The following is a 24,902-nucleotide window of genomic DNA, read 5'->3' on the forward strand; positions in this document are numbered from 1 at the left end:
TATACTTCTAGATAACTCAAGGTCCACGAGCGCAATTACCCTACACATTATTTGGAGTTGATAGCAATAGTTTTCGCACTTAAGATTTTGAGGCATTGTCTTTATGGTGTCCGTTGTGAGATTTTCACCGATTATCGCAATCTTCAACATCGTATGACCCAAAGGGAGCTTAATCCTAGACAATATAGATAGATGGAGTTGTTGAAGAATTATGATATTTTGATCTTGTATTATCCGAGTAAGGCAAATATGGTAGCTGATGTCTTGAGTTGGAAGGCAATAAATATGGGTAGCTTGGCTTGTATTTTATTTTTTAGAGGTCGTTGGCATGGGACATTCAGTCCTTAGACAACATAATGGTTTGCCTTGATATTTTAGATCCTAGGAGAATTTTGGCTTGTGTAGTGGCAAGGTCCTCACTATTTGAGTAGATTAGAGATGGTCAGTTTGAGGATAGTAAGATTCGTTTCTTTCATGACTAGGTGTTAAGTGGTGAGTTCGAAAGGAAGACCATAGATTTTGAGGGTGTTTTGAGATTTGATGCCCAAATAATATGTTCGGAGGATCGATGACCTGATTCAGTTGATTTTGCATGAGGCTTACAACTCTAGATATTCCATTCATCCTGGAACAACCAAGATGAATAGATATTTGAGACAGCATTATTGGTGGATTGGTGTGAAGACAGGTGTGGGAGACTTTGTAACTCATTGCCTATATTGTCAGCAGGTAAAGACCGGGCATCCACAACCAGGTGGATTGACTTAAAGGTTGCCTATTCCCAAATGGAAATGGAACTGTCTTACCATGGATTTTGCTATTGGTTCGCATCGTACTTCCCGTGGTTCGAATAGTATTTGGTCATTGTAGATTATTTAACCAAATTAGCACATTTCATTCCTAGTCGATATTATTTAGTGATGTGATATTAGCCTATATATTATTTGAGAGATAGTCTATTTACATGGTGTGCCCATTTTTATTATTTTGGATAATGGTTTTAGTTTACTTTGAGATTTTAGAGAGCGTTTTAGGAGGAGTTGGGTATTTAGGTAGATCCCAGTACAGCTTTTCATTGACAAAAAAATGGTCAGTTCGAGAAGACTATTTAGGTACTTGAAGATATGCTCCGAGCCTGTGTTATGGATTTCGGAGGCCAAAGGGAGAAGCACTTAGGCTTGGCAGAGTTTGCTTATAATAACAGCTGTCATTTAAGTATTAAGATGGTGCCTTTTAAGGTTTTATATAGTAGGAGATGTCGTTCTCTGATTGGATGGTTTGAGATTTTCGAGGTTAGACCCCGTGGTATTGATTTGCTTTAGGAGTCATTGGATAGAGTCAGGGTAATTCAGGATAGGTTGAGAGTGGCTCAAAGTAGGTAGAAGGCCTATGCAGACTGTAGGCTTTGTGCCTTGAGATTTGGAGTTGTTGATCATGTATTCCTCTATGTACCACCCATGAAGGGTATGATGGGGTTCGGAAGGAAGGTCAAGTTCAGTCCTAGGTATATAGGACCTATTGAAATTCTTCGCGCCACTGGTGAGGTGGCTTATGAGTTAGCTCTAACTCCAAATTTTATTGTTGTCCTTCCAGTTCTCCATGTCTTTATGTTGCGGTGATATATTCTTGATCCGTCTTATATGCTTACATGGGACTCAGTCCAGTATGATGAGTGTTCGACCTTTGTAGAGGATGCGGTGCTCATTTGGGCTAGTGATGTCAGACGTTTACGCACTAGGGAGATTCCTGTAGTTAAGGTTCAGTGGAGAAACCACACAGTAGAGAAGGCCACTTGGTAGTTCGAGAGTGACATATGGACCCAGTATCCTCACTTGTTCGAGACTTCAGGTACATCCTAATCCTTAACTTTCACAGATGAAAGTTCTATTAGTAGTGGATATTGTAATGAACCTTTAGGTCATTACAATTATTTTCAATTATTTTCTATATTTCCAATTATTTTCACCGTTAGAGCTTCTTTATAAATTCCTCAAGTCATTTATGACTTGCTAAAACTGATAGTTCTATTATCGGGCAATTCATTTGGTTTTTAGAGTCAATTTCCTGTTTTGAAGTCTTCGTTTGTTCCAAATGGCTATCGGGCAAAAACTTCAATAAAACGATCTTGTATGCAAATTCTGACTGCACCAGTAGCTCTGAAATATTGATTTAAGGATAGGTAGTCCTTTTGTTTAGGTCCCGAGGCACCTGAGCTCATTTCGACCTATTGATTAAAAATTTAAGAAAATAAAATATGGGTATGGGACCCACATTTAGTTGAAATAACCTCGGATGAAAATTTTGAGTGCGCCATTGTATTTGAAACATCAAATCTGGTATGATCACGTAGTTTCTTTGCATATACGGAATTTTGAATGAATCCCAAGGGCTTGATGAAAACTTAAAAATTTTTAACTGTTATCTGGTGTAGCTGCAATCGCAAGTCAAGGGTTGTGATAGTGGTACCCTTGGCAGGAGGATATAGTGCAATTTTGGAGCAAGCATACGATTGCAACTCGTACTTGCAGCCTCAAGAAGCAACGATCGTAGGTCTGGGTCTATGATAGCAGGACCCGAGTGCCTGGCATAGGTATAAACAAACCCCAAATGTTGTGAATTCAACCATTTCTCACTCTTTTATTTAGAGCATAACCTTAAATAGTGTGATAGCTTAAAATTGAGATTGGTGGGTGACTTGGGAGTTTGATAAATATTTAATTCACGATTATCTTTTGATTTGAGGTAAAATTCACCCTTTTCTTGGTGAAATTTCTTGATTAATTGCTTAAAACCCCAAAACTAATAGGGCTTGATTTTAGCCCCAATTTAACTTGGTTTTCACTCATTTTTTAGGGAAATAATTTCTTATGCAATTTTCGTAAGTGGAACCCACATATTTTTTTATAATTTTGGTACCCGAAGTATAATAGTGTAATATGGGTATCATTGTTCCCGTATTGATGAGTAGAATGTGTTTTTGATAGCTTGGAATCTTGAAGAGGCTTCTCGAAAGGGAAAACCGGTGATTTAGCAGTTCGTAAGTTTTCTTCGGCATCGAGGTAGGTTTACCCCTAGTTTGTTTGAGATATCTCATAGTATTTTGATGATATTATGTTAGATTTGGGATGAGTTTTAGGTGTTGGATTGATGAAATGCAAGACTTGATTTAGTTGGACCGTTTAGGCTAATTTAAAACCATAGAGTTGAAACACTTAGCTTGTTTCGTTATGCCTTAGATGAATTGGAATTCACTTCTCATGTTTAGCATGAGAATGCTTTAGATAATTCAAGTTAGATAAAAATGCTTTAGACACTCATGCTTAGGGTGAATTTAGCCTTAGTTGCTTACACTAATGAAGGTTGCCTTAGTTTCCGTTAGACTTAGTTAATATGTTTTGAAAGGATCTCTACCTTAGGACTAATTGTGGCTTGTTTAATATCTAAAAGTGAATTTAGATACCTTAAGCCTAGTTCGGGTAGAATTTGCCTAAAATAAAACTTTAGGATTAGGAGTGGACTCTTAACCCACTTTAGGCTACAACACATGTTAGCTTTTGGTAAATCTTTTATGCTTATTAGACTATTGGAAATATGTATTGAGAAAATATGGGAAAATCTTGATACTTGATGGTTATGTTGGTTAATGTGAGGGTTGATGCCTAGTGATTATGCTATCATTTATGAATGTTGATTATACTACTTATGATGTTAATTATAAATACATATATATATATATATATATATATATATATATATATATATACCTAATTTGAGTCCGAAAAATGGTTATGTTGTTGATTATATATATCCAGTTCGATTCTGGAGGATGACTATGACACTATTGATTATTTACTGATTCAAGTTCAACTATTGATTATATTTACCGATTCGAGTTCTGCTATTGATTATTTTTATCATATTCGATTCCGACTATTGATTATTTACTGATTCAAGTCCTGCTATTAATTATATTTACCAGTTTGAGTTTGGATATGCATACTATGTCATGATGATATACTTCTTATGGTTAATGACACCGAGGTATGTTTTAGCCTTTTTTTATGCTAAATCTTTCTTGATGGATCAAATTCGAGCTCATCTGTTTGATGATGATAGTTTGAGGGTGATTTAGGATAAGGTGTTGAATATTGAGGCTAAGGAAGCCTTTTTTAATTCTATTTATGTATTGAGGATTGGTGGCTAAGTTTGTGTATCGAGAATCGGAGATTAGGTGAGATTAATTTTAGAGGAAGCTCATTGCTCTAGATATCCTATCCATCAAAGTGTGATAAATATGTATCGTAATTTAAAGCAACTTTACTGGTGGGGTGGTATGAAGAGATATATGGCAGATATTGTAGCCTATTTCTAGTGTTGTCAACAAGTGAAGATCGACCATCAGAGACTAGGTGGTTTGATACAGAGATTACTCATTCCTGAGTGGAAGCGGGATCAGAACACTATGAACTTTGTGATCGGGTTTCCTCACACTTCTCGTGGTTCTGACAGTATTTAGGTCATCATAGATTGACCAAATTTCATCTCTATTTAAGTCTCATCCAGTACTGATAAATCATTCTGTACCTATGTTTGTCATATAGTTCATCTTCATAGAGTTTTCATGTCTATTACTTAGATAGAGGCTCAGTGTTCACTTCTACCTTCTAGTAGACCATTCAGAAGAAGTTGGGTGCTCGGGTTGACTTCTACCTTCTAGTAGACCATTCAGAAGAAGTTGGGTGCTCGGGTTGACCTTAGCATAACTTTTTACCCCATACTGATTGTCAACCGGAGAAGACTATTCAGATATTGGAGGATATGCAACACACATGTGTTATGGATTTTAGAGGTCAGTAGGAGAAACATTTGGCTTTGGTGGAGTTTGCTTATAATAATAGCTACCAGTTGAGTATTGATATGGCCCCTTTTGAGGCATTGTATGGTAGGTGTTGTCAATCTCCTATTTGTTGGTTTGAGACTTCAGAGGTTAGACTCCGTGGTATCAACCTTCTTTGCTAGTTTTGGATAGAGTTTGGGTGATTCAGGAAAGGCTCCGGGAAGCCCAAAGTAGGCAAAAGAGTTATGCAAACTATAGGCTTCGTGCCTTGAAATTTGAGATGATGATCGAATGTTCCTTCGCGTGTCTCTCATGAATCACGTGATTAGTCTTGAGAAGAGGGATAAGCTTAGCCCAGGTTTATTAGACTATTTAAGATTCTTCGAATAGTTGGAGAGGTCGCTTTGAGTTGGCCTTACCTCTAGACTTTACAAGTGTTTATCAAGTTTTTCATGTGTCTATGCGTCAATATTATATTCCAGATGAGCCTCATGTGCTTTGTTAGAATTCAGTTGAGTTTAATGAGAAGACCTTTGTTAAGGAGCAAATGTTTATTTTAGCCTTAGAAATATTCCTGTAGCTAAGGTTCAATGGAGACACGGTCTTGTTGAGGATGCTACTTGAGGCTAAGGTTGAAGATATTTGAATACGATTTGTGATTAGCATTCTCCGAGGTGATGATATAGTCAAGTTTTTTCAATAAGGACCTGTTTGGAAAGTTACCCTGGTATTTGGATTTGGTGTAATTACATTGTTTTCCATGTTTGGTTGGTCAGGTAGTTACTTAATCAACAAGTGATTGAGTGTAATTGGCAAGGGTAATTACACTGTCCAATTCCAAACGGGAGTTGTGCATTGCTGGTAATAACATGGTGCAATAACAAGCTGGTTAATTTTTATTTTTATTTTAATTTATTTTTTATTCCTATTATTTAAATTATTTTTATTTTAGATTTTTTACAACTTTCAGTGGGTGTGAGCCCACAAATCATGGGTGGACCCGGACTTCAAAAAAATCTCGACAAAACTTCGGGCGGTCCCCCCACGGCCTATTAAATGGATCAGGTTGTTTCACTGTTTTTCAAGTCAAACAGGCGAAATAGAAGGAATTGCAAATTTGTTATGACTTTTGGTGGTTATTAGCCCACGGATCGGGGGTGGGCTCGGGCTTCAGAAAAAATTATGTGCGAGAAACTTATCAGGCGGTTCCCTGACGGCCTATTAAATGGATCGGGTTGCTTTGACAAAGCAGGAGGAGTTTTATTATTGTAATATTTTTAAAAAATAATTTTTTATATTACATTATTTATATTTCATTTTCTTACTTCTCAATTCTCAACCTTTTACTTCTTGTGATTTCATGCAATTGTCCATATTATTTATTATTATTTTTTATTTAGCATAATTGTGTTAGTATCCTAAGTTTCAAATTAAAGTCAATTTCATTGTTGAATAAAATTATACACTTAGGGTTTTCTTTTCTTTTAAATTATATATATGTATGTTAGGTTGAAATTTGACATAAAAGTTTTATGTTAATTATTTTTGTTGAATTTTGAACTTATGTTATATTTTTTTTAATTTATTCTTTTGATAATAATGACTTGATATTTCACATTGCCTTAGTAGTTAGAATTGATAGATTATTTTCTTGTCAAATAATTTAATAATTTTATGACATTATATCCATGATGTTAATCTTTTTGTCAAACATGCATTTCATGATACTCTTAAAAATCATGTACTTTTAATTTTTATTATTAATTTAATTAGCATATACTAATTTGAAAAATATATGTTGGTTATTTTTTTAATATTAGTTGAACATATGTTTTTTAATTAATATATTTTCTAATCTTAAATACCTAATTTAATATTCTTTATAGAACCCTTATTTATCAAATATTAGAACTTATTATTTTTTTTATAATTAACTTTATTTAAAACTTAATATAACCATGATTACACTTGTGCAATCAAATAGTACAATTTTAATTACACTGTAATTACATTGTGGCAAACAAACAGGTCGGTGTAATTACTAGGCTGGTAATTACTACCCTAGTAATTACGTCAATTTCAATTGCCAGGTGACTTTCCAAATAGACCCTAAAGAAATCTAAAATATAAAAAATAAACACATGAAAAAGTCAAAAAGATTCAATATCTATTATATATAATAAAAAGAAAATTTTGACCCCTTCGTTACAATTTGGGGTCAAATTTATCTTGTTGTCGTACTTTGGGGCCAAATTTATCCCTCTAATTTGAAAAATTGACTAAATATACTCTTCAATTTAGGGTCAAATTTATCTTCTTGTCGTACTTTGGGGCCAAATTTATTCCTTTAATTTGAAAAATTGGCTAAATATACTCTTTGTCATACTTTAGGGTAAAATTTTTCCTCGATGCCATACTTTGGGGCTAAATTTACCCTCGTTGTTAAGAAACTTTTCACATGTACTCTTCCTTTAACATAAAGCCCAAAAACAACGTTAAACGACTCATTTGAAAAATAAAACACCCTAATTAATCATCTGGCCTGACCCATAAAAAATACACGAATAAATATACTCTCTTAGTTCTATTGGTCGAATTTTCCTAGTGGACAAATATACATCTCTTTTAACATGCAACGTTAGTAGGTTGTTTACTAATGAATAAAAAGTAAAATGAAATAGGATAACACAAAAGCCTGGAACTAGAGAAAATATTTATTTCAAACTTTATTTCTATTTCAGTTATATTTATATTTCAAAATTTGATATACAATTATATGTGTATCTAGATTCTAAAATCAGTGAAAGTTTTATGAGCAAATAAAATGACGAAAAATTTATATAGATCCAAGTCGTATATAAAAATATAAGAATAAAGAGATTTCGTGATTGACACATACGGAGACATCTTAACTGAATCATCAAGAGAAATATCCAGTGGGTATAATCTGTTGTATTTGATAACGAGTGTCAATTTTTATGAGCTCCACACTGATGCAGGTCCATGAACTGAGGGAGGATTATATTTGTTTGTGTTTGCACTAATATAGATTCATGAACTGAGGAAAGATTTTTTTTTCGTGTGTGTTTGCACTGATGCAGATCTAATTATTATGAGCTATGCACTGATAAATATTCAATGGTTTAATCTCGTTGAAAAAATTAGATCAACAAATTGAGGGGGATATATTTGTTTGTGTCTTTTTTGTGACTAGAGTCGTGTCAGGCGAGATAGATTAGAGATTGTTTTATTAAAAAAAAAAAAAAGAAATATTTAACGTTGATTTGAGCTTTTCTATTGAAAAATGAATACATGTGAAAAGTTTCTTAATAACGCAGGTAAAATTGACCCGAAAGTACTACATCAAGGATAAATTTGATCTCAAAGTATGGCAAAGAGTGTATTTGGCCAATTTTTTAAAATAGAAGGATAAATTTAACCCTAAAGTATGACAAAAAAGATAAATTTAACTCAAAAATATGATGAAGGTTTTATTTAGTCAATTTTTGAATAAGTAGATCTGACCATTTCCGCTAGTATTTACACGTAAGCCAGTTCACTAGTTCAGTGTTCACTCGACAGAATTAATATCCGGTGGAAAGCACTTTACACCTTAAGACTATAACTTTTCAGAATTTGAGAAGTGAGGCAAGGGAAATGGAAAATTTTAAGAACTCCTGAAGCTAGGTCTACAAAAGTTACCTGCTTTTGGTGTTTGCATTGATCCAAGCATGTACGAAACATGTCTTTTATATGCACTTCAACCACTAAATCCCAATTAACTAATACACCTTTACACGGGAGAACTTGTTTTCAAGTCCTTTATTATTAGTATTTTTTTAATTTTATAAAATTTTGACAAGAGATCTTCACTGTCTAAATATAAGAGACGTTCAATTTTATATATATGAAATCAGAAAAAGATCATTTTCTTCTATTCATTTTGTATTTTGTAAGAGGCAAGAGATCTCATTTCCTCCATTATCATCTTAATTCATGTCTTCATACCATATTGAATTAGTATGATTTGGTGTAAATATCAGATGTGAATATTTCAAAATTTAGGAATTTAAATTTAGCGTGTTAACCTCTGAGAATTTTAACATTAAATACATTAGTGTGTGTGTGTATATATATATATATATATATATTAACACATATTTATTTACCCCCCTAACAACAACTTTAAAGTGAATTAATATAAACCCCAATGTTGACGTGAATTTAAAGAAAAAAAAAAGAAAAAAAACGTGTATTAAATTTAAAAAGGGAGATGACCCCACTTTGTTTTTTATCTCAATTTATGTGACACAAATATAATTTAGATAATCAATCATTAAAATAATAAATTTTTTTAATAATTGTGATTTATGATACTTTTTCTTCTATATCAATTTAAATGACGCATATACAATTTCGAGAGTCAATCGAATATTTTATATCTTTATATTTTTTAAGTTATTAATTATGTGATTTATAATGCTTTTAACATAATTTTTCAATAAGATATTAATACTTTCTCCGTCCCAATTTATGTGTCTTCCTATTTTTAAATAATATATGTTACTCTATGTCTTCCTCTGTTCCATCGTAATTTCTGTGGAACTAATATAATTTTGGTAGTTAATCAAATATTTTATGTTGACATATCATTTTTTGTGTATTTTATCCTTTTTATGAAATATTAATTATTTTTAATGCTTAGATGACCATAATAATTAATTAGAGGTGATATAATAAAGTCAATATTGAAACAACGAATAAGACATGTCTTAAATGACTTATAACAACTAATTGGAAGTGCTATAACAAAATTACTATAAAAAACACTCGTAAAAAAAAATTTTAATGGGTCTGATGTAAGACATCAAGTTAATTTAAAACATCAAAAGTTAATTTATCATTTTGTGTTCAATTTATCTTTTTATATGAAATATTATTAATTTTTTTAATTCTTAGATGACTTATAATAATTAATTAGAGATGATATAATAAAATTACGATTAAAGCAGCTGAAGGAGGTAGCACCCAACATCAAGAGTTAATTTACTATTTTATGTTTATTTTATCTTTTTTTTTATCAAATATTATTAATTTTTTAATACTTAAATGACTTATACTAATTAACTAGGAATGATATAGTAAAATTACGATTGAAGCAGCTGAAACAGGCATATCAATGGCATGCATGCTTATTGCCCTTTATTATTAGTAGTAAATATATACACACTAAAGAAAAAAGATAAGAAAAAATCCCTATCCCACCCATCTTCTTCTTTGTACCCGCCCACCCCCTCACCTCTCACCCCTCACCCCTGGTATTTCTTCTTACACCCCTTCACCCCGACCCCACCCCAATGCCCTTTCTCCTTCACTTCATCAGTTTCTTCAAGCAAAAAATATATGTGAAAAAGTTATTGTTTTTAACACATTTTTTTTCAAAGAAATGTACAATCAAAAATGTATAACCAATTCATCTTTGTTTTTTTGTTGCTGATTGACTTTTTGATGTGATTTTAGTATTGGGTATTCAGTTTATATTGTTGAATTTGTGCTAAAAATTGAATCTCGAAATTATTTTTTGTACTGTATTTATAGTGGAGTTTTCTTCAACTTTGTGAAATTTGATTATTGGGGTGTCTTTAAATTGATTGTTATACTAGTTCTTTAGAGATTTACTTGATATGGAAATTGGGTTTCTATGATTTGGTTCGAAGAAAAAAGAAAATGAGTTGAGAGAATTTTTTCTTTTATTTATATATGACAGTTGCAAGTGAGGGGGAAAGGGGTGGGGGGATGGCAGTTGCAGGGGATATGGGGTGACGAAGACAGCACACGGATGAGGGGGAGGGAGCTGAAAAAGAGAACTTTTTTTAATCTCTCTCTCTGTCTCTCTCTGTCTCTCTCTCTCTCTCTCTCTCTCTCTCTCTCTCTCTATATATATATATATATATATATATATATATAATTATTTTAATTTTTTTTTGGGTGGCTTGCGTGGCTCCGATATGGCATTAACATGGCGCTGACATGTAGGCGCATATAATGCACTCTCCATTGTGAGAGTGGTATTATATCTTTAGGGTGGTATTTAATTCACATTGAAGTTGTTTATGAGGGTAAATAATTATCTATAAAGTTAAAGCGCTAAAGTAAGTTGTGGCGACAAGTTCAAGCGGGTATTTATGCTTTTTCCCTTAAAATTATATTTAGGAAATCCAAAAGCATGACAATGAAGTGGGTTCAGACCATGAGGTCTGAAGTTCAAACTCCAAAAGGATAAAATACTAGGTGATTTCTTCTCATATATCCTAATTTTGTTGGATAGAGTTATACGAAATCATCTTATTGTTGGTGTAAAATGATATATATTAATAAAATATTACAATTATCCAAAAAAAAAAAAAGAAGCTTGACCAATGCTTCTTGATCTTTAGGTGAAGTCGAGGTATATGACTACCACATATTTAACTAGATCTATCTTTTCTCTTTTGATTAGAACTAGAACAACCTGTTGTTTTTCGAATACAAAATTTGTGTTTACAACAATGAACTTCACCACCAAGTTCAAGCACAACTCAAAGGAGTTCAAACTATTTTATGAGAAATAGTAAAACCAATGTTTAGAAAAAAGATGAAGACAGAAAGAATCAAGTCCACCGAATTCATGGTGTGTGCTTGAGGAATTTATTCCCCTCAAGTTTTCGAGGTTAATGGAATATATCCTCCCAGAATAAAAAGATTAACTTCAGCAGATAGTGGTACCTCAAACTTGCTGAACTTCGAACACACGCAATGATTAATAAATCATACTTGAGTTTTTATGAAGAAAAAAATGTTTTTTACTTTAAGCTTTTGTGTCTTTAACTAAGAAAAAATTTAGGTATTTATAGTTAAAAGATGGTACTTCAGAAAAGAAACAACAGTTCTTAAAAAGGCGCACTATTTTGGTCCGTCACCGACCTACAAACCATACCTACAAGTGACCCATATACGACCGCAAGTTGTTTTTTTTAAAAAAAAATAAAATGCCATGCCTCGCCTATGGATCCCATTTGTATCCGTAGATGGTGACCTTCACCCGTATGTCACCTCTTTGTTTTTCAAACAGTGCCTCGAAGGCCACGTTCCTTCGAGGTGCGTTATGACATGGATCTGCACATGCTTGTGTTCGTCTGTAAATGGAGAATATTTCGTATCGGTTTTGGATTAAAACATTATTAACTCTCAAGTTTCAAATAAATTTTTCCAAAAAGATAATCTCTCGATCGATCACTTTTCAAATCCAAATGTAAATTTGAAGCCGATCCAAGCAAGCAACGACGATGACAATGCGAGACTTTCTTCCTTCTTGACTCAATATGCACATGAAGGATTGTTTCTATACTTAAGCATAAGATTTTTCCTTTCTCCCACAAATGTAGGAGAACATTTCTTTTATAAAGTGAACATACCTTTTACTTTTCCTCCATTTTCTCTTCTTCATTTTTCATTCATATTTAAATTAGAACCCAACAATATTCCATATGAATGGGGAATGACTATCTCATAAAAATATACAGACAAGTGTGTGATCTACAAACAATGACTAATTGAATCTGTATAAGTAGGTCTTTCTTTGAACTTTTTGTAGTGAACTGCATCGGATGCACTCAGTTAATCGATAGATGTGATATATTTGAACCATCGAACTTTAATGTACACCTAGACAACACAAGTCACACAAATAATTTTTTACTATTTATTGTTCTCACGATTTTGTTCGTTTCAGCCATGGACACTTTCTAATTTTATGAGAGCTCGGTAGAGAATAGGCTTTTACTATCATTCTTTTTGAAGTGGATTTCACCTCACTCCCAGGTGATTCCTAAACATTTAATCCTATAGATCAAACTATTTGGTCAAACCCACCAAGCATAAAACCATAAAAAAACTTCAATCATAAGACTTATCCTTATTTCTTGAACATTGTTTTCATCATGAGAATGGGTCGAGTTAATAGATAATGTTGAATCGTTAATCACATCTTTGTTTGATCTCGTTGAGTCTAGCTCTTGGGGTCTCCAAACCACTATATAGATTTACTCTCGTAGTAACTTGCCCTAGACCGCAAATCCATTTTCTTCAATAATCTCTTAACTCTCTCTCTAAACAGGCCTGTTGTAAGTGGATCCCATACATTATCCTTTGATTTCATATAGTCAATCATGATAATTTCACTAGAGAGTAGTTCTCTAACGATATAATGCCTTTGTCTTATACGACGAGATTTGATGTTATACATCATACTCCCTGTCCTATCTATCATAGCTTGACTATCACAGTGTACGTATACTAGTGCCAAAGGTTTGAGCCAATTAAAAATATATGTCAAGAAATTTCAGAGACATTCAACCTTTTCACATTCTTTATCTAATGCAATAAATTCATATTTCATTGTAGAGCAGACAATACATGTCTGTTTGGATGATTTTCAATAGACCGATTCTCCGCCTAAAGTAAACAAATATCCACTCATGAATTTTACTTCATTCAATTCGGTGATCCAATTAGCATCACTATATCCTTAAATTATCATAGGATATTTGTCATAATGTAAAACATATATTATTGAGTATATTTTAGATACCTCAAAACTCTTTTTGTCGCCATCCAATGCGTTTGATTGAGATTACTCGTGTACCGACTCAATTTACTAATAGCACATGTTATATCTAATTGTGTACAATTCATGATATACACCAAACTTTCCAACACTCTTGTATACTTTGATTGTGAGTCACTATCATCTTCATTCTTTTGAAGTTCTAAGCTCACGTCTAATGGAGTCTTGGAAATATTGAAGTTCAAATACTTAAACTTGTCTAGTGCCTTTTCAATGTAATGAGACTGTACGAATGCCAACTCTTGTGGAATTTTATGAATTCTTATTCCTAAGATCATATCAGTAACTCCAAGGCTTTTCATATCAAACTTGCTCTCAAGCATTGGTTTAGCAGCATTTACGTAAAAAATGTCTCTACTTATGATCAACATGTCATTCACATACAAACAAACAATAATTATGTGATTTGAAGTGTCTTTAATGTAAACATGTTTATCACGTTCCTTTATCTTGAATCTGTTTGCCAACATGGTTTGCTCAATTTTGCATGCATTGTTTGGGTACTTGTTTTAGTCCATAAGGTGACTTAACAAGTTTGCACACTTTCCTTTCTTTACCAGGAACCACAAAATCCCCTGGTTGTTCCATATAAATTTCTTTCCCCAATTCTTCATTTAAGAAAGTTATTTTCACATTCATTTGATGAATTTCAAGACCATATACCGCCTCTAATGCAACCAATATTCAAATGAACATTATCTTTGTTACTGATAAGTGTATGTCAAAATAATCAAGGCCTTGTTTTATTTTAAAGTTTTTCATAACAAGACTTATCTTATATTTGTCAATAGTATCATCAACTTTCATTTTTCTTTTGAAGATTCATTTAGAACCAAAGTTTATTTCCTGGAGGAAGATCAACGAACACCCAAGTATGGTTGATCATGATTGAATCAATCTCATTATTAACAACCATTTTACAAAAGTATAAGTTCGCAGAAGACATCACTTTCTTGAATGCTTGAGGTTCATTTTCAATAAGAAATGTTACAAAATCTGATCCAAAGGAAGTCAGCATTTTTTGTCGCATACTATGCCTTGAATTCTCTTCATTAAGTACATTCTCCCTTGGCTCATTCCTAGGAGAACTTTTACTAGACAACTATTGTCTCGTTATGTATTTAAAGAACTCAACATTATCTGATTAAATTACCATATTATCATGATATCCAGATGTTTGAATTTATGAATAAAAAATTGACATGCTTTATTATTTATAGCATATTCGATGAAAACATAGTGCACAGTCTTTGGTCCTATTTTTACCCTTTTGGGTATAGGAACTTAGACTTCGGCTAGATACTCTCACACTTTGAAATATTTTTAAGTTGGATTCCTTCCTTTTCATTTCTCATATGAAATGAATTATGCTTACTATGGGGCACTCTATTGAGTATTAATTTGTTTTAACAATAGTTCCCCCCTCCCCCCTACAAAAAATTTGTGGTAAATCTAAACTTATAAGTAAGAAATTCATTATTTCCTTCAACATTCACTTTTTTATTTCTGCAATTTCATTTGATTGAAGTGAATATGGGGCAGTATTTTAATGGACAATTCTATATTCAAATATATCTCCACAGAGATTCATACTCGCAACCCCTATCACTTTCCATCATTTTAATCTTTTTATCCAACTGATTTTCAACTTTAGTTTTATATTGTCTAAATGTTTGTGTTACTTCATCCTTACTATTTAACAAATAAACATGACAATATCTCATGCAATCATCAATAAAAGTTATGAAATACTTTTTCCCACCATGAGATGGTGTTGACTTCATATCACAAATGTCTGTGTGAATTAAGTCTAAGATATTAAAATTCCTTTCAAAAGACTTATATGGATGCTTAGCATCCTTAGATTCAACACACGTTCGATACTTTGATTTACTGCACTCACAGTTAAGAATAATTTTTAAATTAATCAGTTTTTGTAAGATTTTATAATTGGCATGCCTTAAACATTCATGTTATAGATCATTTGACTCAAGTAAGTAAGAAAAACCAAAACTTTTATTCATATCAATTATCATGACATTGATCTTAAAAAGGTCTTCATTGAGATAACCTTTACCTACATATAATTTACCTGTTTATTACAACTTTGTCAGAAATAAATGCATATTTGAATCCATCTTTAGTCAGAAGTGAAGTAGAAACTAAGTTCTTTCACAACTCTGAAACATGAAGGACATTTAGTAGCACCACCTAGTTCGATGTCATCTTCAAGCAATCTTGCATGTTTCTTCAATCTTTGTCGTAGTGGAGTTTATCATGAATATCTTCTCATCAGCTTGAGTTGGAGCATATGATGCAAATAGTAACTTGTTGGCACATGTGGCGGGTGGAATCTAAATCAATCCACCACTCTCTAGAGTTTCTAACTAAACTCCACTTTAAAAGCATATCACACAGATCGTTCATGTTATCTATAGATTCAATCATGTTTGCTTAATGCTTTTTCTTTCCCTTCTATGGGGCATGATAATCTGCAGACCTGTGGCTATCTTTGTCACAATTAAAGCAACTATATTTGAATTTTTTCTTAAGAAGATTTCTGTGTTGTCCTGATGTATTCTCTCTTTTAAGATTTAGTGAGATTGTTTTCCACAATACGTACTCCACTTATTGCAGAATTACCACGAGACCTATTTTTTCCTGCCTTGTTGTCCTCTTTAATCCTTAATCTCACAATGAGATTTTCAACAGACATCTCCTTATGCGTATGCTTTAAGGAGTTTTTGAAGTTTTTCCACAAAGAAGATAAATTCTCAATTATTACAGCTACTTGAAAATCATCGTTCACGACCAAACATACATCAAAGGTTATGTAAATATCAAGAACAAACTTAATGTGTTCAATAAAGATATTATCTATGTCTATACCTTCGGCAAGGAGATTATGGATTATGACTTGCAACTCTTGGACTTGGGTAACTATAACGTTACTGTCTACCATCTTAAAGTTTAGAAATCTTGCAAGAATAAGCTTTTACATTACGACATCCTCTGTTTTATACTTCATTTTTAGAGCATCTCAGAGTTCCTTAGAGGTTTTCATATTATTGTACATATTGTACCATCTTGTAGGCCACTCAGAATGTAATTCTTACACAAAAAGTCTTAGTGCTTCCAAGCTTCTGTTACTATGAAGCGTTCTTTTTTTGGGGTTTCTACCAATAATTCAGGAACACTTTTCGTGATGAAATTTTGAAGATTCAAAGTAGTCAAATAAAAGAATATCTTCTGATGTCAATGTTTGAAATCGACACTAGAAAAGTTTTCTAATTTTTTTGCCGATATCATGATAGGAGAAGTATTCAAATGACTTGAAGTAGCAATGTTTGTTACTACAACATTCGACATTTCATTATTGACTTGATTTTCTATAATCATTTTGCTGTCATAAAGAGACAAACATTTTAGTATCACAAATAATAACAACAGAGTTTTAAACTTTAAACAACTTATTTCTAGTTTAATGATAAAGATTTTATATTCTTTAAATCACTATTAGGTTCAAATAGAGTAGAAAGCCAAAAGACTTTAATCTACAAAACCAAATACAAATTAATAAATTTCTTAAGATTGTTGTTTTCTGGGTACAAAATCTGTATTTACAACAATGAACTTTAACACCAAGTTCAAGAACAACTCAAAGAAGTTCAAACTATTTTCTGAAAAATAGTAAAATCAACGTTTAGAAAAAAGATGAACATACAAAGAATTAAGTCAACCGAATTCACGTGTATCCTTAAAGAATTTATTTTCCTCAAGTACCCAAGAATAATGAAAAATATCTTCCCTGGATAAAATGATTCACTTCAGCAAACAGTGGTACTTCAAATTTGTTGAACTTCGAACAAACTCAACGATTAGTAAATTATACTTGAGTTTTTATGAAGAAGAAGATGTTTTTTACTTTAAATTTTGATCCTTTAACTGAGGAAAAAAACCCAGGTATTTATAGTCAAAAGGTGGTGCTTCAAAAAAGAAATAATGGTTCTTGAAAAAAAATACTATTTCGGACCGTCGCCGACCTATGGATCCTACTTGAGCTCAAAGGTGTCCCATATGCGGCCGCAGGTTGTTGTTTGTCAAAAAATAGGATGTTACGCCTTATCTGCGGAGCCTATCTGCATCCGCAGATGGTGACCTGTGCCCACAAGTTATGTTTTCGCTTTTCAAACAGTGCCTCAAAGAGTCACGTCCCTTTGAGGTGCATTGTGACATGCGTCTGCACATGCTCGTGTGCGTTCGCAAATGGAGAATATTCTTATATCGGATTTTTGAATTAAAGCATCATCAAATATCAAGTTTCAAATGAATTTTGTCCAAAAAGATAATCTCTCAATCATTTGTCAAATTTAAATCCAAGTCTAAATCCAAATCTGAGTCAAGTGAACGACAATGACGACGGTGCGAGATTTCTTCTTGCCTTTCTATCCACATGAATGAGTGCTTCTATACTTAAACACAAGATTTTTCCTTTCTCCCATCAATATAGGAGAACATTCCTTTTATAAAATGAAGATACATCTTACTTTTTCCCTCCATTTTCCATTCATATTTCACAACCCAACACTACCTTCGTACGGTACATACGAGAGAATTCACAGCTCCCACGAACATCCCGTGCACAATATTCCGTCAAGCAACTTTTATTGCAGAAAATTCCATTTCGGCGAGGGTACTAAAGTATATTGTCATGGAGCTCCAGAAAAGCCACAAGTTGTAAGATCAGATCTTCCTAATATATGTCACAAGTTGTATGATCAGATCTTCCTAATCTACATTTTGTTTGCTAATTTATCCACTATATCACTTTTTTTAAAAAAACAAGTATAACCCTTGCGAGGTTTGTGAATTTATCTAGTACATCACTAAAGTCCCACATTATTATTACTCCCTCTATTTCTTTTTCTTAATACATGCTTCTTTTGGATTGTAATTTTGATTCTAAATAAGTTTTTGTTTAAATTTTCAAGAATATTTTGATAATAATCTTCCTGATATGTTCTTGAGTTCAAATATAGTAATCAATATCAACTTAGAAAGAGATAAAATTTAATTAGAAATAATTTGATAAAATTATCGTTAATTTTTTAAGAGTGAATAGTCTACTAAAGAATGTGCCAAACCAAAGAAACATTTATTTAGGATCGCACTATAATAAATTGAAGTTTACAAATTATAATAATACTCCCTCTGTTTGAATTTACTTGTCATCATTTGTCTAATTTGATTTATATTTTTTACTTGTCATTTTTTACTAATAAAAAAAAGACAAAAAGAAATTCTCATGTTTTATCCCTAGCATTAATTATTTATTCTTCAAATTATATTTCAGTATTTATTACTAAACATAAATTAATATAAATAATATGATAAAATTACTAACCAATCATTATTTTCTTATTTGATGCGTCATGTTAAAAAATGATAAATAAAAACCAAAGAAGAAAGTAATATTTCAATGTTTAGATTAGATGCTCCCATCCTTCTATCATGATAACAAAGTAGGCAACCATCCATGATTAAAAAGAATTTTTATATACTTGCTGATGAAAAAAAAGGTGAGCAGACTTGTTCTGAAAATAATTATATAACTTTTAAATAAGATGATCAAACATTTCAATAAAAATAATTTTTTAACTTTACTGGTATAGTAACTAAATGTAGTTATTTTATTCTTATAGTGAATAAAAGCAAGTTACTTTAATGTGACGAGAACTAGGTTAATTTGAGAGTTCACTTTTATAGTTGATATAGATTCTCTGTAGATGGACTTACTGTATATGACTTTTAGTTTATTTTTGTGATATTGATTTATACAAAAGAAGTGCTTAGAAACATCTCTCTTTTTTTTTTTTTTAATCTTACCCAAACACTATAAAATAATTAAAAATACCTAAAATCGATGAATCTAAAGAGGTTCATAGTTTAGTGATCACGATACGTGAAATTAACTCCTTTTTAGTAGAGTTATTTTATCACTTAGTTACCAACTTTCAATTCAAATGCATTTGATTATCTGAGTAAGTGATAGCTTCAGATGAGATGACACCAGAGACCAGTAAACCAGTAGTGAAGTAATTATGTTGCCTTGTGTGTATGTGTGGGGGATGGGTGGGTGGGTGGGTGGGTGGGGGGGGTTTGTGGGAGTCCAGTGAACTATTCGTAGTGATGTAATTATGTTGCCTTGTGTGTGGGGTGGGGGTGAGGGGGGATCGGGGATTGGGGTGAGGGCGGGTGGGTGGGGGAAGATTCGGGGGTTGGGGTGAGGTGGGGGGGATGAGTAAGTACCAGGATGGCGCACAGCAGCATGAACCTTGTAACCCATTTGCAGGAGAGATTTAATCAGCCATGACCCTATGTAGCCTGTCCCTCCTGTTACACAATAACTCTTCAACTTCTCCTCCATGTTTTCTCTTTGCAGTATGAAACAAAGCACTCTTAGCTTGATTTGAAGAGAGGAATAGTTTACTACTAGCACTTAAGTATGGGTGGCAAAAATAAATATATGTGGCGATAACTTTTGTAAGTAGTGCTTCCTCCTTGATCGTCTTTATATGACTTTTATATTTATTCAGGAGATAAACAACAATATTTTGTTTGGCCATTCTTGGAAAGCCCCATTACTTCACCATTTCTCTCTCCCCATTCATATTTTATCAAATCAAAAGTATTACTCCCTCGTGTAACAATTTTATTTTTTCAACTTGACACACTTAATAAAAACTATTTCTTCCGTTTTATAATAACTAAATTATTAAAGTATTTTTTAATATTCAAAATAAGTAAATGATTGAAAATTTAAGGTAGATATTGAAATTTTTTTCCTAATTTACTCTCGATTAAATGTGCATTGAAAGTGATGTATCACTATTAAGATTATGAAATTTGAAAAGGATAAAAATAATAAAACATGATAAATTTATTTTTTTCTTTTTTTCCTTAACATGTGTGCTAAAATATATCCAACAATTAACTTATTATGAAAAGAAGGAAGTAATAAATAATAGTAATAATTTTACTATATCATTCATTAGGTATAATAAATTTAATATTTTAAAAATTATATTATGTGATAAATAATATTTAATAATAAAATAAAATAAATAAAAATAAATAAATTATTCATTAATATTTCAAACTAGACAAAAAATATTGAACATTTATTTCTAATAACATGAACAAGTAATATTGGACAGAGTACTTCCTCGGATCCTAAAAACTTTGATACCTTAAATGAATATTTCCCAATATTTATCATTTCAAAAAAATAAAAAAATAAAGAAATATCACTCTTTCCGTTTTAACCTAAGAGTAATTATTCTTGAAAGTAAACATCACTAATTTAAGAAGCTATGTATTTTTACCATTATGTCCGTATTTAATTTCATTAATCACCTTTTTTTAATTAGTGAAAGTATGCTATTTCTTTAATAAATGCAAAGTGTACTAATGAAAGTTTTAAAGAATCATAAATAAAGAGATTGGAAGACTAAATCAACATTTTCTATGCCAAATTAATCAGTGTTTATTCAAAAATAATTATTACTCTTAAGGGTAGGGGTGTGCATCGGCTGGTTCAGTTCGATTTTTATGTGTTATTGGTTCGATTTATCGATTTTTAATTTTTAAATATGTAAAACCAATAACCAATCAATAAGATATTTTCTTATCGATTTCGATTTATTGGTTTTTGGTCCTTAACGGTTCGGTTTTCAGTTTAACCAATAAGAAAATACTTATAAAATAGGATTAGTAACAACTAATATTAAAAAATAAAATCTTAGTTACTGTCAAAATCCTAAGCAATGCATTTTAGTTTACAAGAATCTTCAAACTTGAACTAAATACTAGTTAGAAAAAAAATTAAATCCAAATTGTTGGAAGCTATAAATGCTTCAAACTTTATAATACGATAATAACCGAGCTTTATATTGTGCCTTTGTTGCCCTGAATAGGTTAATACTTTGTGAATCACAATTGTGAATAAGTAGTGCATATAATATATATACATACAAATATCTCTCTCTATATATAGATAGATAGATATAGAGAGATATTTATATATATAACATAAATAGGAATAAAACAATGATATAGTGTATCTTTATTGGGTTACCGGTTTGACTGATAACCTAATAACCTAAAACCAAAATCGATTCGTTTGCCCAATATTTTTTTTTATAAAATCAATAAAAAACTGTTAACCCAATAACCCAATACCAATAACCCAATAATATTTTTATCGGTTCGATTTATCGGTCGGTTATATTTTTGCGCAGCCCTACTTAAGGGTAAAAAGAGATAACTAGTACTCCCACCGTCCCAAATTATCCGTCCAAAATTGAGATGACACATTGATTAAGAAAAATAATTAATAACATGCCTAGTTTACCATAGTACCCCTATTAAATCATGTTTACATTTTAATTTGAAGAAAAATTAATTAATGCAAAGAGTAAAACATGAATTTTTTTTTGTCTCTTCTTGATTATTGAAAACAGACAAGTAAAATGGGAAATCAAATTAGAAAATTTGAGACGGGTAATTTGAGACAGAGGGAGTATTTAATTATGTCTTAAATTTTTGAAATAACAAGGATTATGAAATATTTAATTTTAGTAGGAATGACAAGTATTTAAGACTCGATGAAGTAAAAATAAACGAAGAGAATAAATTGAAATAAATATATGAAGTACCTATCCATTTCTTATTAAGTGCATATTTTGCCTTTTGATTTTGTTCATAAATAAGTGCATGGTTAAATTTTCAATAATATTATGGTAATTTTTCTAATATTTCATGTACCATTAATGTTTAATTCTTCATTTTAAAAGTAATCAATGTCAATTCGAAAAGATCTATAAACTTTATATAGGTTACTTCATTTGTTCCATTTTAGTTGATCATTTTACTAAAAATAAATGTATCATATTGGCTGATTACTTACTAAATCATGATAGAATATATTATTTTTTTATTTCACCCCCACAATTAAAAGTATACATTAAATTTAAACAATGATAATTTCAATGTCCATTCCTGTGTCTAATGAGTATCATTAATATATATAAAGGGTAAAATAGTAAAATTCATCATTCAATTTATGATTCCTTAATCATCATATAAAATGAAATGTGCGCAAGTAAAATCAAATGGAGGGAGTATATTTTATTTTTTAGAAGTTAAGAGTAGAGAAACATGAGTTGAGAGTATCTCTCAAGTATTCCATTAAATAAAAGTGATAAGTGAGTCCTACAATATTATTAAGTTAAAAAGGTAAAGTCCATCAACAACTGGAGACAGTTGTTCGACAACTGCATTAGTTGTCCCAACAATTATAAAAATTGTTCAATAACTTCACACTATTGTCAAACAATTTTGTACAGTTATCGAACAACTTTGATAGCTGTTGGATAACATCTATAGTTGTTGAGACCACTTTTATAATTGTTGGAGTGAAAATATTAAAAAAAAAACTAAATTTTTTTTTGTTACTTCTATCTAATATTTAAAACTTGAAGGATCCCACTTAATTGACAAACTTATTTTTCACTTTTAATTCAAAATCTCAGGTTAGTACTCCTTCCATATCATATTAATTGGTCATCTTACTAAAAATAATTACCCAATATTAGTGGACCAGCTTACTAAATCAAGAAAGCATTAATTAAATTTTTTTCATATTATATTTGTAATTAATTCTTTTTGAAAGTGTTCACACTTATTTTTAAAAATTTTAAAATCTTTTTAGAAGAGTGAATTAGTAAAATTACCTTTTATTTATATTTTTTTTAAATACCGCATAAAATAAAATATTTTTAATTAATATGAGATAATTTTTTTTTTTTTTTTATAAAGGAGTATGTCAAACTCGAAACATGTACTTATTTCTTTAAGAACGAAAGAAGTATTAAATATTTGTTCATGAAATTAACAACTTCATTAATGTAATATATTCATGAATGCCATGCATGTGGAGAATAAAGCCAAACATAAAAACCAAGAAGAATTGAGAGGACTAAGATTCCTGAGTTAATGGTTAGCATTACGTGACAGTGTCATTTGCTACCAAATCCACTATCTTTGTTCCCCCACCAACCCTCACTCGATTTTTCCCATGTTTTAGAGTTTTTTTTTAAAAAAAAATTATTCCAACTATATTCATGATTTCTCTTCTTTATTGTCTCATCCTATTATTCTATTGTTCACTTTTACATATCTGTTATTTTAAAAATATATTTTTGTTTGTCATTTTCACCATATAATTTTTTTTTTCATGTTTTACCTTTAGTGTACCTCTCTCCCAGCTCTTAACGGTTTCTAAAACTCTCTCTTCTCTCTCATGCTATCCCTAAGCTTGATTAAGTCATAATGGCTGCCTGACCTTGGGACAACCACCAACAATGATTGGTCAAGCTTCTAACTCTCTCTTAATTCCCTCCATTAGTTGAAACTTCTTCTTTATTGTTTAACACCAATACTCCAACCGATTCTTTATCGAAACCTTAGATTATGGCAAAGTTTCAACTCTAAGGTTTGGAATCGAAATTTACAAGTGCCTGATCATATTGAACCAATTTCATTGAAAACATTCTCGTCAGATAAAGGGGTGCTCGTTGTTGAATGGACTAAAGCCGAGGTGGTAAAGATGAATAAGTTTGAATTTTTGCAATATGCAATCGTGGGTAAATTTGCCCAAGTTGGTCAAATCTCAAAAACTTGGAAGAGTAATTTCCCAACACAAGGGGGAATATAGGGGACCCTAAGATAGCTCTCTGGAGATGTCAACATATGTTCAATAGACGTGCTTTTTTGGAGGATTCATTAATATAATGTCAAGGAATGTTTACTATGTTAAAAGTAAGGATGGCATGCCATTTCCAATGAGGCCTCTCACATATGAATCAAATTTCAAAATTGATGAAGAGAACACTCAGGCAATAACTTGGGTCTCTTTTCCTAATTTTCTACCCACTTACTTTGGCAAGAAGTCGTTGTCATTTGGTGTCACAATTCAATTGGTCATGATTGGCAAGAATGATGGGAGAACCATGCTAATCTCTCCCTTACTAACTCATGTGTTAATATTATCTCCACTTTGACTAAATTCTAAATTAAACAAAAGCAAAGAAAACAAAGTCACCCAATAATTGAAGTTATCCGTCAACCAACACTAATATTCAAAATAATAGAGTGCGGGAACCCCTACTTAGTATATTCCGGGACCTGAAGTCACCGTACAAGAACATTTAAAAATAACTAAGTCTATAATATAACTAGAATATCTAAAAACATAACAAAGAAATTGTCTTAGTCCTAAAACAAGGGACATAACAATGTAAGAAGATCAGAAAGTTGTCCGAACATGATGCTCACCCT

The 24,902-nt window shown here is 31.5% G+C and overlaps 1 protein-coding gene across 5 annotated transcripts in view; it reads right to left on the bottom strand.

Moving 5' to 3' along the window:
* Positions 1 to 20,163, bottom strand: part of LOC107842348 (putative anthocyanidin reductase) — an 87,613-nt gene extending 67,450 nt beyond the window's left edge. For 2 of the 5 annotated variants that reach the window (XM_016686134.2, XM_016686133.2), the window contains exon 1: positions 19,812 to 20,163. In XM_016686134.2, coding sequence (XP_016541620.1) covers positions 19,812 to 19,929 — 118 coding nt within the window. In that variant the 5' untranslated portion in view covers positions 19,930 to 20,163. The remainder of the gene's footprint in view (positions 1 to 19,811) is intronic. The other 3 variants (XM_016686136.2, XM_016686135.2, XM_016686137.2) reach the window with 3 other exon arrangements.
* Between the last annotated feature and the right edge of the window lie 4,739 nt (positions 20,164 to 24,902).

Source organism: Capsicum annuum, chromosome 9 (genome assembly GCF_002878395.1).
Source record: "Capsicum annuum cultivar UCD-10X-F1 chromosome 9, UCD10Xv1.1, whole genome shotgun sequence".
In the NCBI taxonomy this organism is placed as follows: domain Eukaryota; kingdom Viridiplantae; phylum Streptophyta; class Magnoliopsida; order Solanales; family Solanaceae; genus Capsicum; species Capsicum annuum.